The following is a 17,532-nucleotide window of genomic DNA, read 5'->3' as shown; positions in this document are numbered from 1 at the left end:
TGGGACACACTTTTCATGCCACTATGATACAAATTGAATGACATAGGTGTTAGGAGAGAATTTTCGCTAACCTTAACCCTTATCCTAACCTTCACCTAAGTCTCCCAACCTGCTGAGGAAGTTCTCCCGACCTGCTATGAAACCCAACCTGCTATAAAAAAATCCCCTTCGGTTTCGAAGTGACGTATTTATAGCCTAGGCGTTTCATATTTTGACAATGGAAATTCGAATAGACAAAATGGCTCGCGCAATCACATTATTCCAATTTGCAACAATAGGCGGCTGGTAGCTTTGTGTATTTCTGCTTATTTGGTAGATGTTTTTCTACTGGTGGAACCAACACTTTTGGGGCGGCAGGTAGCGTTGGGCCAGCGACCAAAAGGTTGCTATTTCAATCCCTGAGTTGACAAGGTAAACACCTGTCATTCTGCCACTAAACAAGGCAGTTAACCCACTGTTCCTAGGCCTTCATTGTAAATAATATTTTTTTTCTTAACTGACTTGCCTAGATAAATGAAGGTTAAAGTAAAAATTGAAATGCTTGCAAAAACGTGGTCTATTTCACACCTTGCAGGGTTAATTCACATATAGACCTAGATCTCTTGTAAATGAATCAACCGTTTGGGAGCACAAAAGGTGCGGTAAAGGAGGGTGATATGCATTTTAATAAAATGTCTATGATTACTTAACACCTCCCGTTTAAGAGAATGGTTTCAAAAACAATGGTCTCTAAAACAAACCTTACGCGTGCCGCCGGCCTCCATAAACCCCCCCTCCTTTTCTTGACCAGCGCAGCTTGACCCTGTCCACATATCGGCACGTGCTATTTCACACTTGAAAAGCAAATGGTTCGAAAGGAGAAACGCAGTTGCAGAACGAAGGATGTCAGAGAGGATAAGTACATTCGTAGGCCTAAATTAATTGTAAAGATTGGCCTGTAGGTTTAGATGATTAAATTGTATTGATCATATGGATGTTTCGTTTTTAATAATATATATATACAAAAAATATTGTATTCCTCTTCCTGTTGTGTAGAATACGCTTGAATACGCTTGCACTTTTGTAAATTAACGTTTAAACGTTTAATCAAAAATGTATTATGAATCAAAAGTAGGCCACGCCCCTATTCACACAACTGACATGGCTAATATTATTTATAATTCTGAGACGTTTACAATATCCCACAACAAAAGTTACACCTATTCTAAAACATGGCCACTCTGGGCTCCGAGTGTGACCATATGCTGCAGGTTTGCCAAAGTGTGACTTGACTGACACCTCACCACGGTGGCGCATGGACATGTTGGGTAGTGTCAATGCGCAATTTGACACGAGCACCATGGCCGGATATATAGAAGGCGTCTGACTCGACTTTGTGATCACTCTCAATCGCAAACTCTCAGAGGATTTTCTCGGGACACTCTATCATCAGAAACCATGGAGAATATCATCTCTCATTGTGGATTAACTGGCGCAATCACCGGAGGAAACTCTGTTCAACAGCCCGCTAATTTGTGGAGACCTTGGGATGCCAAAGCAGGCAGGGAATGCAGAGCCGCGACACACATGGTTAGTACAGACTACTTTCAAAACTAAATTATTCGTGTCAATAGTTTGTAGAGGAATTAAGTTTGATGTTTCATAGGTTTAGCTATAGTGGACGAAATGCTAACATGATTGTCTTTCTTTATCCCCTCGCAGCCTTACACAAATACCATTAGAGGATTTCCAGACATCAAACGCTGCAAGAGTCCTCAGATCACTCACCCAGTAAAGTAAGTGAAATTACCTCAGTAATATCACCAACATACACAGGCTACATTATTAAATATATGCGTCTCTGTTTGTGCGAAATGGTCATTGAGATGAGCATTCTCTCCATATCCGTTCTCAAATATATCCTCGCCTACTTTGTATTTCCCATTCAAACTCCTAACGTGAGACCGTTTTGTTCTCTAGGTTGTTCTGGCCCAAATCGAGATGCTTCGATTATCTGTACCAGGATGCAGAGATGCTTCTGCGCAACTACCCAGTCCAAGCAACTATCTGCCTCTACGAAGACTCGAGCAGTGATGATGATGAGGAAGATAGTGATGATGACGATGAAGAAGACAGCGTGAAGGAGCTGAATTTTTAAAAAGCCCTTTCTCTCCAATTGAAAAAACACTGAATGTATATTTTAATATGAAATTATAATATATTGGTGCATAATTTATTTATTGTAAATATCTGTAAATATGTCATATGACTAACGAATGACTGACACATTTGTTAGGGTAAACAGCATTTTATCATTTATATTTCAGAATGGTCTACCTTTAATTTTATATCAACGTTGTAATAAAACAGTTATAAACTCAACAATGAGCTCCTTGAATCTGTGGATAGGTTGGTTCTTCTTCAACAATCCTTCTAAAAGGTTTATTTTGAGGACTAAATCTCTTCCTTCGATTAGTTTAATTGACTTTGCTATCTATTATGTCCACCACTACCTTGAATCAAATTCTATTCTAGCCTCTTGATCAAAAGAGTAATGAGATCCAGGGGCACAACTTTCACTGGGGACAGGGGGACATGTCCCCCCCACATTCTGAAATTGCATTTTTGTCCCACCCCCAGTTTTATCATTGGAATGTGTTACAAAACGAGGAAATGCAGACGCCTCCAAGCAGCCGGGTAGGCTGTTTGGCGTGTTTATCTGACTGGATAGATTTAAAAATATATATATTTATATATTTATGTCACCCCACTTCCAAAACCAAAGTTTCGCCCCTGATCAGATATGCAATTTTGCTGAATACAAAATCTATGAACACCATGCATTTATTAGGACCTCTGGTCTAGTAAGTTCCCATGACAAATATTCTCTCTCATATGTATTGATTCACACAAGACAGATGTTCTTTCAAGAATAAAGACGAGTGGTTTCATTGAACACTGACAGTGATCATTGAGGTGTAAGCTACAGTCGAGGAATGATCTGAGACCAAGGTTACATACATCACATGGACTGTTGGCCAAGAGCACGTGCGACAGTGTCAGTGTCGCTTACCACTTCCTCTCGTAAAACAACAAAGTGCATAAACAAACAGACTCTCAGTGAGCATGAAAACTCCCTCCTCATTAATGCCAAATGTGTGAGCGCCAAATGTTCGGAATGCACACTGTCCATATTAAAAGTAATAGACCTAATATTTGTAATTATGTCTCACAGAGTCACATCAGAATCAGACGTTCATCCATGTATATCAAATGTCAAATTTAGAAGTTGTTGCAAACTTCAGATTTTAAAGTGTTTAAGGTTAAGTTTAGGTATTAACTCTGAAATCTTAAGGTTAGACATTAACTTCACATTTTTAAGGTTAGGGTTAAGTTTAGACATTAACCCTGAATGATTAAGCTAAGGGTAAAGGTTTGGGATAGGCTTAAAACTAACATCACAAAAACAACTTTTTATCTCTGGATTCAAACTTTGAATCAAAGGCAAATGTTTACACCCATCCACCATCCACCATCCCCATTTACATTCATTTGTATTGTATGTGAACTACTGTCATTGCCATTAGGACTCATTAGATAATAAATATGAAACATTTAGCATGATATTACATGTGGACAGTAGATTTATAAAATCATAGTAGCCACCCCGATGTCCACTATAGAGGACATTTATTGACAAGCTCTTATTTAGCTCTTATTTAATGTGAAAAAATATTACACTGCTCTGAAAACTCCCCCAAACTATACCTGAGATATTTACCGATTAGAAACTATTTGAATATCAAACTCACAAAAAAAAAAAAATGTACATTTCACAATTACACACACTTACAATCAAATATGCTAATGGTGATGGGAACCATTTTGAAGAACTAGAAAGAAAAAATGATCCAGGTCCCACTTGAAAAGCCCAGAATGTTCTCTCAAAGGTACAACAGGACCTAACACAGCGGCATGTATGGCCTTAGAGATGCAGACCAAAATCGAATGTCCATTAAAGAGGACAAAAATGAACAGCTGGGTCACAGGAATCTATAGAAATTATATTTGTGGCCTGGAAATTTAAATTGAAATAGTTAAGTAAGACTTTCCATTGTTTCAAATGATTGCATGTCTATAGCCTATACTTCTGAATAACAGGACATTTCACAGATATATTCTTTCTGAGTGTGCACATGCGTCTAGCCTACTCATGTTACTAGCAATGTGAACTTTTCATCCACTATCACATTTTTCCCATGGTTTGGTGTAATGTTCAAGATAACACTGTCAATGGGTGGGTGTTGCTTATCCAGGTGTGAAGAATGCACACCTTCAGTGGTGGGTGACTCAGCACTGCATGAGCTAAATCATGACTTCACACGCCCATTCAACTTCTGACCTGATGATGAATATATCAATGTGGGCATACCACATAACAAATTCTTGAGAAAAGATTAATACATACAGTATATATGATAATTCAACCCCCTCCCCTCTCACTCTGGCTCTCTTTGTCTCTAAGTCTCTCTCTCTCTCTCTCAATTAAATTCAAAGGGGCTTTATTGACATGGGAAACATGCTTACGTTGCCAAAGCGTGTGGAATAGATAATAAACAAAGTGAAATAAACAATCAGAAATGAACTGTAAACATTACACTCCAAAAATGTTTTTAAAGAAAATAAACATTTAAAATGTTATATTGTTGGCTATGTATAGTGTTGTAACAATGTGCAATAGTTAAAGTAAGAAAGGGAAAATAAATAGACTGTTACGGTTTTCTATCAAAAGAGAGGAGGACCAAAATGTAGCGTGGTTATTTTGATTCATGGTTCTTTAAAAAAGAAACTATACATCAAATCAAATTTATTTATATAGCCCTTCGTACATCAGCTGATATCTCAAAGTGCTGCACAGAAACCCAGCCTAAAACCCCAAACAGCAAGCAATGCAGGTGTAGAAGCACGGTGGTGTAACGGCGTTCTTCGTTTGTCGAAAGAAAGTCGGACCGAAATGCAGCGTGGTGGTTACTCATGTCTTTAATGAAGGAAGAGCGATACATGAAATAACTATACAAATACAAAAACAACAAACGGAACGTGAAACCTAATTATAGACTATCTGGTGAAAGTACACAGAGACAGGAACAATCACCCACGAAATACACAGCGAAACCCAGGCTACCTAAATACGGTTCCCAATCAGAGACAACGAGAATCACCTGATTCTGATTGAGAACCGCCTCAGGCAGCCAAGCCTATGCAACACCCCTACTCAGCCGTAATCCCAATAATTACAAAAACCCCAATACGAACCACAACATATAAACCCATGTCACAACCTGGCCTGACCAAACATATAACGAAAACACAAAATACAATGACCAAGGCGTGACAGAACCCCCCCCTAAGGTGCGGACTCCCGGACGCACCTCAAAACCATAGTGAGGGTCCGGGTGCGCGTCTGTCCCTGGTGGCGGTTCCGGCTCGGGACGTGGACCCCACTCCATTAATGTCCTAGTTCCTCCCCTTCGCGTCCTGGGATAATCCACCCTCGCCGCCGACCATGGCCTAATAGTCCTCACACAGAACCCCACAGAACTGAGGGGCATCTCGGGACTGAGGGACAGCTCGGGACTGAGGGGCAGCTCGGGACTGAGGGGCAGCTCGGGACTGAGGAAGCTCGGGACTGAGGGGCAGCTCGGGACTGAGAGGCAGCTCGGGACTGAGGGGCAGCCCGGAACTGAGGGGCAGCCCGGAACTGAGGGGAAGCCCAGTACTGAGAGGAGGCCCAGTACTGAGAGGAGGCCCAGTACTGAGATGAAGCTCAGGCCGGTAGTAGGCTCCGGTAGATCCTGGCTGGCTGGCGGATCTGGAAGATTCAGGTTGACTAGCAGATCTGGAAGATTCTGGTTGACTAGCACATCTGGAAGAGACTGGTTGACTGGCAGATCTGGAAGAGACTGGTTGACTGGCAGATCTGGAAGAGACTGGTTGACTGGCAGATCTGGAAGAGACTGGTTGACTGGCAGATCTGGAAGAATCTGGTTGACTGGCGGATCTAGAAGATCATGGCTGACTGGCGGATGTAGCTGCTCTATGCAGGCTGACAGCTCCTTGCAGACTGGCAGCTCTGGCTGCTTTATGCAGACTGACAGCTCTGGCTGCTTCATGCAGACTTACAGCTCTGACTGCTCCATGTAGGCTGACAGCTCTGACTGCTCCATGCAGGCTGACAGCTCTGACTGCTCCATGCAGGCTGACAGCTCTGACTGCTCCATGCAGGCTGGCAGCACCTTGCAGACTGGCAGCTCCTTGCAGACTAGCAGCTCCTTGCAGACTGGCAGCTCTGGTTGCTTCATGCAGACTGACAGCTCAGGCTGCTCCAAACAGGCAGGAGGCTCCGGCAGCGCTGGAGGGAAGGAAGGCTCTGATAGCGCTGAACAGACAGGAGACTCTGGTAGCGCAGGAGAGGCGAGGCGCACTGTAGGCCTGATGCGTGGTGCTGTCACTGGTGATACTGGAGCGGGAGCTGCTACCAGAGGACTGGTGTGTGGAGGTGGCTCTGTATAGACCGGACCGTGCAGGCGCACTGGAGCTCTTGAGCACCGAGCCTGCCCAAGCTTACCTGGCTCGATGCCCACTCTAGCCCGGCCAATACTAAGAGCTGGTATGTGCCGCACCGGGCTATGCACCCGCACAGGAAACACCGTGCGCTCCATAGCATAACACGGTGCCTGCCCGGTCTCTCTAGCCCACCGGTAAGCACAGGGAGTTTGCGCAGGTCTCCTACCTGGCATAGCCATACTCCCATTAAGCCCCCTCCCCCCAATATTTTTTTGGGGCTGCTTTTCGGGTTTCCAACCGTGTCGCCGTGCTGCCTCCTCATGCCAGCGCCTCTCCGTTTTGCCGCCTCTATTTCTTCCTTGGGACGGCGATATTCTCCAGGCTGAGCCCAGGGTCCTTTTCCGTCTAATATCATCTCCCAAGACCAGAAGTCCTTATATCGCTGCTCCTCACAATTAACAGGGAGAGTAGGCTCAGGTCTGACTCCTGACTCAGCCACTCTCTCTCTGAGCCCTCCCCCAATAAATATTTGGGGGTGACTTTCGGTTTTCGCTCTGCGCCGCCGTGTCTTTCTTTTCGACTCCATTCGCCTATAGCCCTCTTCGCACTGCTCCAGCGAATCCCAGGCGGACTCCTGCACTCTCTCTGGGTCGGCCGCCCACCTGTCGATTTCTTCCCACGTCGTATACTCCATGCCTCTGCTGTCCATTAACGTCCTCACTTCGCTGTTCAAGCTGTCGCTGCCTGTTAACACGCTGCTCGGTCCGAGTGTGGTGGGTGATTCTGTAACGGCGTTCTTCGTTTGTCGAAAGAAAGTCGGACCGAAATGCAGCGTGGTGGTTACTCATGTCTTTAATGAAGGAAGAGCGATACATGAAATAACTATACAAATACAAAAACAACAAACGGAACGTGAAACCTAATTATAGCCTATCTGGTGAAACTACACAGAGACAGGAACAATCACTTTAAAAAAGAAACTACACATCAAATCAAATTTATTTATATAGCCCTTCGTACATCAGCTGATATCTCAAAGTGCTGCACAGAAACCCAGCCTAAAACCCCAAACAGCAAGCAATGCAGGTGTAGAAGCACGGTGGTGTAACGGCGTTCTTCATTTGTCGAAAGAAAGTCGGACCGAAATGCAGCGTGGTGGTTACTCATGTCTTTAATGAAGGAAGAGCGATACATGAAATAACTATACAAATACAAAAACAACAAACAGAACGTGAAACCTAATTACAGCCTATCTGGTGAAAGTTCACAGAGACAGGAACAATCACCCACGAAATACACAGCGAAACCCAGGCTACCTAAATACGGTTCCCATCATCTGGAGACAACGAGAATCCCTACTCAGCCGTAATCCCAATAATTACAAAAACCCCAATACGAACCACAACAACCCAACCCATGTCACACCCTGGCCTGACCAAACATATAACGAAAACACAAAATACAATGACCAAGGCGTGACAGGTGGCTAGGAAAAACTCCCTAGAAAGGCCAAAACCTAGGAAGAAACCTAGAGAGGAACCAGGCTATGTGGGGTGGCCAGTCCTCTTCTGGCTGTGCCGGGTGGAGATTATAACAGAACATGGCCAAGATGTTCAAATGTTCATAAATTACCAGCATGGTCAAATAATAGTAAGGCAGAACAGTTGAAACTGGAGCAGCAGCATGGCCAGGTGGACTGGGGACAGCAAGGAGTCATCATGTCAGGTAGTCATGGGGCATGGTCCTAGGGCTCAGGTCAGTTGAAACTGGAGCAGCAGCATGGCCAGGTGGACTGGGGACAGCAAGGAGTCATCATGTCAGGTAGTCCTGGGGCATGGTCCTAGGGCTCAGGTCCTCCGAGAGAGAGAAAGAAAGAAGGAGAGAATTAGAGAATGCACACTTAGATTCACACAGGACACCGAATAGGACAGGAGAAGTACTCCAGATATAACAAACTGACCCTAGCACCCCGACACAAACTACTGCAGCATAAATACTGGAGGCTGAGACAGGAGGGGTCAGGAGACACTGTGGCCCCATCCGAGGACACCCCCGGACAGGGCCAAACAGGAAGGATATAACCCCACCCACTTTGACAAAGCACAGCCCCCACACCACTAGAGGGATATCTTCAACCACCAACTTACCATCCTGAGACAAGGCTGAGTATAGCCCACAAAGATCTACGCCACGGCACAACCCAAGGCGGGGGCGCCAACCCAGACAGGATGACCACAACAGTGAATCAACCCACTCAGGTGACGCGCTCCCTGCAGGGACGGCATGAGAGAGCCCCAGTAAGCCAGTGACTCAGCGCCTGTAATAGGGTTTAGAGGCAGAGAATCCCAGTGGAAAGAGGGGAACCGGCCAGGCAGAGACAGCAAGGGCGGTTCATGCTCCAGAGCCTTTCCGTTCACCTTCCCACTCCTGGGCCAGACTACACTCAATCATATGACCCACTGAAGAGATGAGTCTTCAGTAAAGACTTAAAGGTTGAGACCAAGTTTGCGTCTCTGACATGGGTAGGCAGACCGTTCCATAAAAATGGAGCTCTATAGGAGAAAGCCCTGCCTCCAGCTGTTTGCTTAGAAATTCTAGGGACAATTAGGAGGCCTGCGTCTTGTGACCGTAGCGTACGTGGTAGGTATGTACGGCAGGACCAAATCAGAGAGATAGGTAGGAGCAAGCCCATGTAATGCTTTGTAGGTCAGCAGTAAAACCTTGAAATCAGCCCTTGCTTAGACAGGAAGCCAGTGTAGAGAGGCTAGCACTGGAGTAATATGATCAAATTTTTGGGTTCTAGTCAGGATTCTAGCAGCCGTATTTAGCACTAACTGAAGTTTATTTAGTGCTTTATCCGGGTAGCCGGAAAGTAGAGCATTGCAGTAGTCTAACCTAGAAGTGACAAAAGCATGGATAAATTTTTCTGCATCATTTTTGGACAGAAAGTTTCTGATTTTTGCAATATTACGTAGATGGAAAAAAGCTGTCCTCGAAATGGTCTTGATATGTTCTTCAAAAGAGAGATCAGGGTCCAGAGTAACGCCGAGGTCCTTCACAGTTTTATTTGAGACGACTGTACAACCATTAAGATTAATTGTCAGATTCAACAGAAGATCTCTTTGTTTCTTGGGACCTAGAACAAGCATCTCTGTTTTGTCCGAGTTTAATAGTAGAAAGTTAGCAGCCATCCACTTCCTTATGTCTGAAACACATGCTTCGAGCGAGGGCAATTTTGGGGCTTCACCATGTTTCATTGAAATGTACAGCTGTGTGTCATCCGCATAGCAGTGAAAGTTAACATTATGTTTTCGAATAACATCCCCAAGAGGTAAATGTATAGTGGTCCTAAAACGGAACCTTGAGGAACACCGAAATTTACAGTTGATTTGTTAGAGGACAAACCATTCACAGAGACAAACTGATATCTTTCCGACAGATAAGATCTAAACCAGGCCAGATCATGTCCGTGTAGACCAATTTGGGTTTCCAATCTCTCCAAAAGAATGTTGTGATCGATGGTATCAAAAGCAGCACTAAGGTCTAGGAGCACGAGGACAGATGCAGAGCCTCGGTCCGATGCCATTAAAATGTAATTTACCACCTTCACAAGTGCCGTCTCAGTGCTATGATGGGGTCTAAAACCAGACTGAAGCATTTCGTATACATTGTTTGTCTTCGGGAAGGCAGTGAGTTGCTGCGCAACAGCCTTTTCTAAAATTTTTGAGAGGAATGGAAGATTCGATATAGGCTGATAGTTTTTTATATTTTCTGGGTCAAGGTTTGGCTTTTTCAAGAGAGGCTTTATTACTGCCACTTTTAGTGAGTTTGGTACACATCCAGTGGAGAGAGAGCTGTTTATTATGTTCAACATAGGAGGGCCAAGCACAGGAAGCAGCTCTTTCAGTAGTTTAGTTGGAATAGGGTCCAGTATGCAGCTTGAAGGTTTAGAGGCCATGATTATTTTCATCATTGTGTCAAGAGATATAGTACTAAAACACTTGAGCATCTCTCTTGATCCTAGGTCCTGGCAGAGTTGTGCAGACTCAGGACAACTGAGGTTTGGAGGAATACGCAGGTTTAAAGAGGAGTCCGTAATTTGCTTTCTAATAATCATAATCTTTTCCTCAAAGAAGTTAATGAATTTATCACTGCTAAAGTGAAAGTCATCCTCTCTTGGGGAATGCTGCTTTTTAGTTAGCTTTGCAACAGTATTAAAAAGGAAGTTCGGATTGTTCTTATTTTCCTCAATTAAATTAGAAAAATAGGATGATCGAGCAGCAGTAAGGGCTCTTCGGTACTGCACGGTACCGTCTTTCCAAGCTAGTCGGAAGACCTCCAGTTTGGTGTGGCGCCATTTCCTTTCCAATTTTCTGGAAGCTTGCTTCAGAGCTCGGGTATTTTCTGTGTACCAGGGAGCTAGTTTCTTATGAGAAATGTTTTTAGTTCTTAGGGGTGCAACTGCATCTAGGGTATTGCGCAAGGTTAAATCGAGATCCTCAGTTAGGTGGTTAACTGATTTTTGTCCTCTGGTGTCCTTGGGTAGGCAGAGGGAGTCTGGAAGGGCATCAAGGACTCTTTGTGTTGTCTGTGAATTTATAGCACAACTTTTGATGGTCCTTGGTTGGGGTCTGAGCAGATTATTTGTTGCAATTGCAAACGTAATAAAATGGTGGTCCGATAGTCCAGGATTATGAGGAAAAACATTAAGATCCACAACATTTATTCCATGGAACAAAACTAGGTCCATCATATGACTGTGACAGTGAGTGGGTACACATGAACAAACTAACAAAACGTGAAAATCTAAACAGCCTTATCTGGTGCAAACAAACACTGAGACAGGAACAATCACCCACGAAACACTCAAAGAATATGGCTGCCTAAATATGGTTCCCAATCAGAGACAACGATAAACACCTGCCTCTGATTGAGAACCACTCCAGACAGCCATAGACTATTCTAGATAACCCCACTATACAAAAACCCCAAGTCAAAACACACCACATAATAAACCCATGTCACACCCTGGCCTAACCAAAATAATAAAGAAAACACAAAATACTAAGACCAGGGCGTGACATAGACAGATATACAGTACCAGTCAAAAGTTTGGACGTATCTACTTATTCAAGGGTTTTTCTTTATTTTACTATTTTCTACATTGTAGAATTATAGTGATGGCATCAAAACTACGAAATAACACATATAGAATCATGTAGTAATCAAAAAAGTGTCAAACAAATCAAAATATATTTTATATTTGACATTTTTCAAAGCAGCCGCCCTTTGCCTTGATGCGGGCTCTTGAGTGGTGCAGCGGTCTAAGGCACTGCATCTCAGTGCAAGAGGTTGTCACTATAGTCCCTGGTCCAGGCTGTATCACATCCGGCCGTGATTGGGAGTCCCATAGGGCGGCACACAATTGGCCCAGCGTCATTTAGGTTTGGCCGGGGTAGGCCGTCATTGTAAATAAGAATGACTTGCCATTTTTAAAAAGACAGCCTTGCACGCTCTTGGCATTCTCTCATCCAGCTTCAGAAGGTCGTCACCTGGAATGCATTTCAATTAGCAGGTGTTCCTTCTTATAAGTTCTTGTTTTTTCTTGGTCCAGTTGCCAGGACCTCAAATATAAATTCCATAGAGACAGCAATGCCCTAGAGGACGCAAAAAACGATATACAATATATCACAAAAGTGAGTACACCCCTCACATTTTTGTAAATATTATGAGTATTTCTTTTCATGTGACAACACTGAAGAAATGACACTTTGCTACAATGTAAAGTAGTGAGTGCACAGCTTGTATAACAGTGTAAATGTTTTGTCCCCTCAAAATAACTCAACACACAGCCATTAATGTCTAAACCTCTGGCAACAAAAGTGAGTACACCCCTAAGTGAAAATGTCCAAATATGCTGTATGCCTCATCCTGAACATCAGCACCACAGGTAACTTCCACAAAGCTGTGAAGGATCTGAGAGAAAGGCAAAGCAGATCCTGTTCTGATGAAACCAGGGTTGAACTCTTTGGCCTGAATGCCAAGCGTCACGTCTAGAGGAAACCTGGCACCATCCCCCCTGAAGCATTGTGGTGGCAGCATCATGCTGTCGGGATGTTTTTCAGCTGCAGGGAAAGCGAGACTAGTCAGGATCGAGGGAAAGATGAACGGAGAAAAGTACAGAGAAATCATTGATGCGCTCAGGACTGCTCCAGAGCGCTCAGGACCTCAGACTGCGGCGAAGGTTCACCTTCCAACAGGACAACGACCCTAAGCACACAGCCAAGACAACGCAGGAGTAGCTTCGGGAAAAGTCTCTGAATGTCCTTGAGTGGCCCAGCCAGAGCACGGACTTGAACCAATCAAACATCTCTGGAGAGAACTGAAAATAGCTGTGCAGCGATGCTTCACATCCAACCTGACAGAGCTTGAGAGGATCTGCAGAGAGGAATGGGAGAAATTCCCCAAATACAGGTGTGCCATACCCATGAAGACTTGTGGCTGTAATCGCTGCCAAAGGTACTTCAACAATGTAATGAGTAAAGGTTCTGAATACTTACATTTGCAAACATTTTTTTTTTAAAACAGTTTTTGCTTGGTCGTTATGGGGTACTGTGTGTAGATTGATTTAATCAATTTCAGAGTAAGGCTGTAACGTAACAAAATGTGGAAAAAGTAAAGGGGTCTGAATACTTTCCGGAGGCTCTGTATGAAGCAAGCGATAGAACCCTTTTTGGTTCTATCGTTCTATGGTTCGATAGATCAAGTCTGTTTGAGTGCTTCTTGAAACCTCCAGCAGATGGACGTACCATTGAGATGAAATGGAAACTCATAGCTAGAGGGTAGCTAGAGGGTCAGCGGAGGTGGTGGTCAGGTCAGCATGTCAAAGGGCAGTCAGGTAGACAGGCAGCTCCATGTTATCAGGATGTCTCAGAATCTCTGTATTGGGGCTCTAAGCTCCACAGAGTACAACCCACACCCTGATACAGAAGTATGCTCTTGAGCAATGTAAAAGCTGTCCCACTGCCAATTCTGCAATGCATAGCCTCCTATTGGGTCACCGTTGGTGAAAAACTACCCAAAGTCAATAACGTTAGGTATAATTCAGATGAAAACACACACTGGCTAGCTAGCATTTGCTAGCTTGTTGACAATGTTAATTTTCCTCAATTTACAGGCAGGAATCCAATTCATGATATCAAGACTTGATCTGCACCCCTTTAGAGAATGTACATTAGTTCTAGGCTGCCACTAGGTGAATGTGATTTGGTTCCAGAGCCTGGGGTAAACTCTCAATCCCTCTCCTCAGTGTTAGAGCCAGAAGGGTTTCCTAATCTGGGACCTTGTTACATTTTAGGCTATGACTAGGACCCAGAGTGTTCCCTGGCCAGGTCACGTAGTGAGGAAACACTCCCAGCCCTAAAGGAACCTGGTAGAGGACCAGTGGGAGGAAGAGTACATCTTTTTGTCCCAATTAACATTAAACAAACTAACCCTAGTAAACCTTTAAAGGGGGTTCATAATGACTAGTCTATAGAAATGCTTTATATAACACTTATAACCAAAATCACACTATATAAAGGGTTACATGAACGGTTAGATCTGCTGCTTTACCAAGTATTGCCCAGCCCTCTGAAATAGCTTTCTGAATCATTTATATAGGCCTTATAAAGGGTTTATGAGGGCTTCAAGAAAGCCTTAAAAATTGTGGTTAGTTTCTAATGTTGCCAAGCCCAGTATACAGTGCTGTCACGTCCGTAGCTACCAGTTTCTGGTTATTGGATCTAGGGTGATTTGTATCGTAATCCTTCTCACCCCCCCTTCTCCCCCAACAAGATTTAGATGCATGGCTGTTCCACTGGTTGTCATAAGGTGTATGCACCAATTTGTAAGATAAGATTGACTTAAATGTAAATGTAATCTAGAATCAACTCTAGCATGTCCATATAATGTTATTAATTATGATCTAAAATGTCAAATTGATCCTGAATCAGCATTCCTCTGCGACACTTGATACGTTAGCTGATTGCCCCTCAGCTAACCCAGCTAACCCATAGCCTTGATGTGATAGATCAGCATCTGCTGGTGCCATCCACACACACCCACACACACACACGCTTTTGTTCCAGAGTCAACACAATGCGTTGTAAACAACCAGATTATCTACTGTAGTACCAAGCAGCTTCTTGAACTCTTTAATTAACTTTCTCTCTATCATCCCACTCCCTCTACATGTCTCCATCTCCCTCTATCATCCATCTCACTCTATCATCCCACTCCTTCTACATGTCTCCATCTCACTCTATCCTCCATCTCCCTCCGTCATCCATCTCCCTCTGTCATCCATCTCCCTCTGTCATCCATCTCCCTCTATCATCCCACTCTCTCTCTTCATCTCCCTCTCTCCCTCCTTCCTTCTGTCATCTTTCTCTTTTCTCCTGAATGGGTACTCTTTACGTGATTCCTTCTCCATGGCAACTGTCTCTGTCTGCTAACACGGTCTTAGCCCCAAATGGCACCCTATTCCCTATGTAGGGAACAACTGTTGACCAAAAGTACATTGTAAAATCTTTAGTTGTTGTGGATTTGTAATTTTAACCCACGTTAAGCAGACATTGTTGAGCACGGTACTCACTCTATAAGTGGAGGTAGAACTGTAAACACGACAGAATGCTGCATTAGTCTCTGTCATGATGAGTGGTGCACAACCTGACCTTGTTGATGGTGGGAAAGGCTTGTCTCATTATTGAACATCAATTTTCCTGACTGTTTGATATTCATTCATCATGATCAATTACACTTCATAGCACAACAAACAGCTTACTACAATTTTAGAAACACTTTTCTTTGTTCAAACATGTACAGAACATTGTGTAAAAGTATCATTCAAATCTAAACATAAAAAATTACCCACAATCCTCTAAAAACTTTCAAAAATGTTTGTTTTTTACTCAAATATCAAAATGTCTGACTACTACTTTATTATGTTAAGTAAAGACGTAAACGCTATAGAATCAAGTAAGAACAATTGATTTAATAAATGTTAGATATCATTTAAAATATTAAGCAATCATATCAAATCAAATTTTATTTGTCACATACACATGGTTAACAGATGTTAATGCGAGTGTAGCGAAATGCTTGTGCTTCTAGTTCCGACAATGCAGTGATAACCAACAAGTAATCTAACTAACAATTCCAAAACTACTGTCTTATACACAGTGGAAGGGGATAAAGAATATGTACATAAGGATATATGAATGAGTGATGGTACAGGGCAGCATACAGTAGATGGTATCGAGTACAGTATATACATATGAGATGAGTATGTAGACAAAGTAAACAAAGTGGCATAGTTAAAGTGGCTAGTGATACATGTATTAAATAAGGATGCAGTCGATGATATAGAGTACAGTATATACGTATGCATATGAGATGAATAATGTAGGGTAAGTAACATTATATAAGGTAGCATTGTTTAAAGTGGCTAGTGATATATTTACATAATTTCCCATCAATTCCCATTATTAAAGTGGCTGGAGTTGGGTCAGTGTCAATGACAGTGTGTTGGCAGCAGCCACTCAATGTTAGTGGTGGCTGTTTAACAGTCTGATGGCCTTGAGATAGAAGCTGTTTATCAGTCTCTCGGTCCCAGCTTTGATGCACCTGTACTGACCTCGCCTTCTGGATGATAACGGGGTGAACAGGCAGTGGCTCGGGTGGTTGATGTCCTTGATGATCTTTATGGCCTTCCTGTAACATCGGGTGGTGTAGGTGTCCTGGAGGGCAGGTAGTTTGCCCCCGGTGATGCGTTGTGCAGACCTCACTACCCTCTGGAAAGCCTTACGGTTGGGGGCGGAGCAGTTGCTGTACCAGGCGGTGATACAGCCCGCCAGGATGCTCTCGATTGTGCATCTGTAGAAGTTTGTGAGTGCTTTTGGTGACAAGCCAAATTTCTTCAGCCTCCTGAGGTTGAAGAGGCGCTGCTGCGCCTTCTTCACGACGCTGTCAGTGTGAGTGGACCAATTCAGTTTGTCTGTGATGTGTATGCCGAGGAACTTAAAACTTGCTACCCTCTCCACTACTGTTCCATCGATGTGGATAGGGGGGTGTTCCCTCTGCTGTTTCCTGAAGTCCACATTCATCTCCTTAGTTTTATTGACGTTGAGTGTGAGGTTATTTTCCTGACACCACACTCCGAGGGCCCTCACCTCCTCTCTGTAGGCCGTCTCGTCGTTGTTGGTAATCAAGCCTACCACTGTTGTGTCGTCCGCAAACTTGATGATTGAGTTGGAGGCGTGCGTGGCCACGCAGTCGTGGGTGAACAGGGAGTACAGGAGAGGGCTCAGAACGCACCCTTGTGGGGCCCCCGTGTTGAGGATCAGCGGGGAGGAGATGTTGTTGCCTACCCTCACCACCTGGGGGCGGCCCGTCAGGAAGTCCAGTACCCAGTTGCACAGGGTGGGTCGAGACCCAGGGTCTCGAGCTTGATGACGAGCTTGGAGGGTACTATGGTGTTGAATGCCGAGCTGTAGTCGATGAACAGCATTCTCACATAGGTATTCCTCTTGTCCAGGTGGGTTAGGGCAGTGTGCAGTGTGGTTGAGATTGCGTCGTCTGTGGACCTATTTGGGCGGTAAGCAAATTGGAGTGGGTCTAGGGTGTCAGGTAGGGTGGAGGTGATATGGTCCTTGACTAGTCTCTCAAAGCACTTCATGATGACGGAAGTGAGTGCTACGGGGCGGTAGTCGTTTAGCTCAGTTACCTTAGCTTTCTTGGGAACAGGAACAATGGTGGCCCTCTTGAAGCATGTGGGAACAGCAGACTGGTATAGGGATTGATTGAATATGTCCGTAAACACACCGGCCAGCTGGTCTGCGCATGCTCTGAGGGCGCGGCTGGGGATGCCGTCTGGGCCTGCAGTCTTGCGAGGGTTAACACGTTTAAATGTCTTACTCACCTCGGCTGCAGTGAAGGAGAGACCGC

At 44.1% G+C, this 17,532-nt stretch overlaps 1 protein-coding gene across 1 annotated transcript; it reads left to right on the top strand.

The window, feature by feature from the left end:
• Nucleotides 1-863: 863 nt before the first annotated feature.
• On the top strand, nt 864-2,354 carry LOC118397834 (protein ripply2-like). Its single transcript, XM_035792711.1, has 3 exons — nt 864-1,569; nt 1,702-1,775; nt 1,960-2,354. Exons 1-3 carry the CDS (start codon nt 1,438-1,440, stop codon nt 2,135-2,137), a joined length of 384 nt encoding a protein of 127 aa, XP_035648604.1. The 5' UTR covers nt 864-1,437; the 3' UTR covers nt 2,138-2,354.
• The last annotated feature ends 15,178 nt before the right edge of the window (nt 2,355-17,532 follow it).

The sequence above is a fragment of the Oncorhynchus keta genome, chromosome 19 (assembly GCF_023373465.1).
Source record: "Oncorhynchus keta strain PuntledgeMale-10-30-2019 chromosome 19, Oket_V2, whole genome shotgun sequence".
NCBI lineage: Eukaryota > Metazoa > Chordata > Actinopteri > Salmoniformes > Salmonidae > Oncorhynchus > Oncorhynchus keta.
This window is presented reverse-complemented; position numbering and strand designations above follow the sequence as displayed.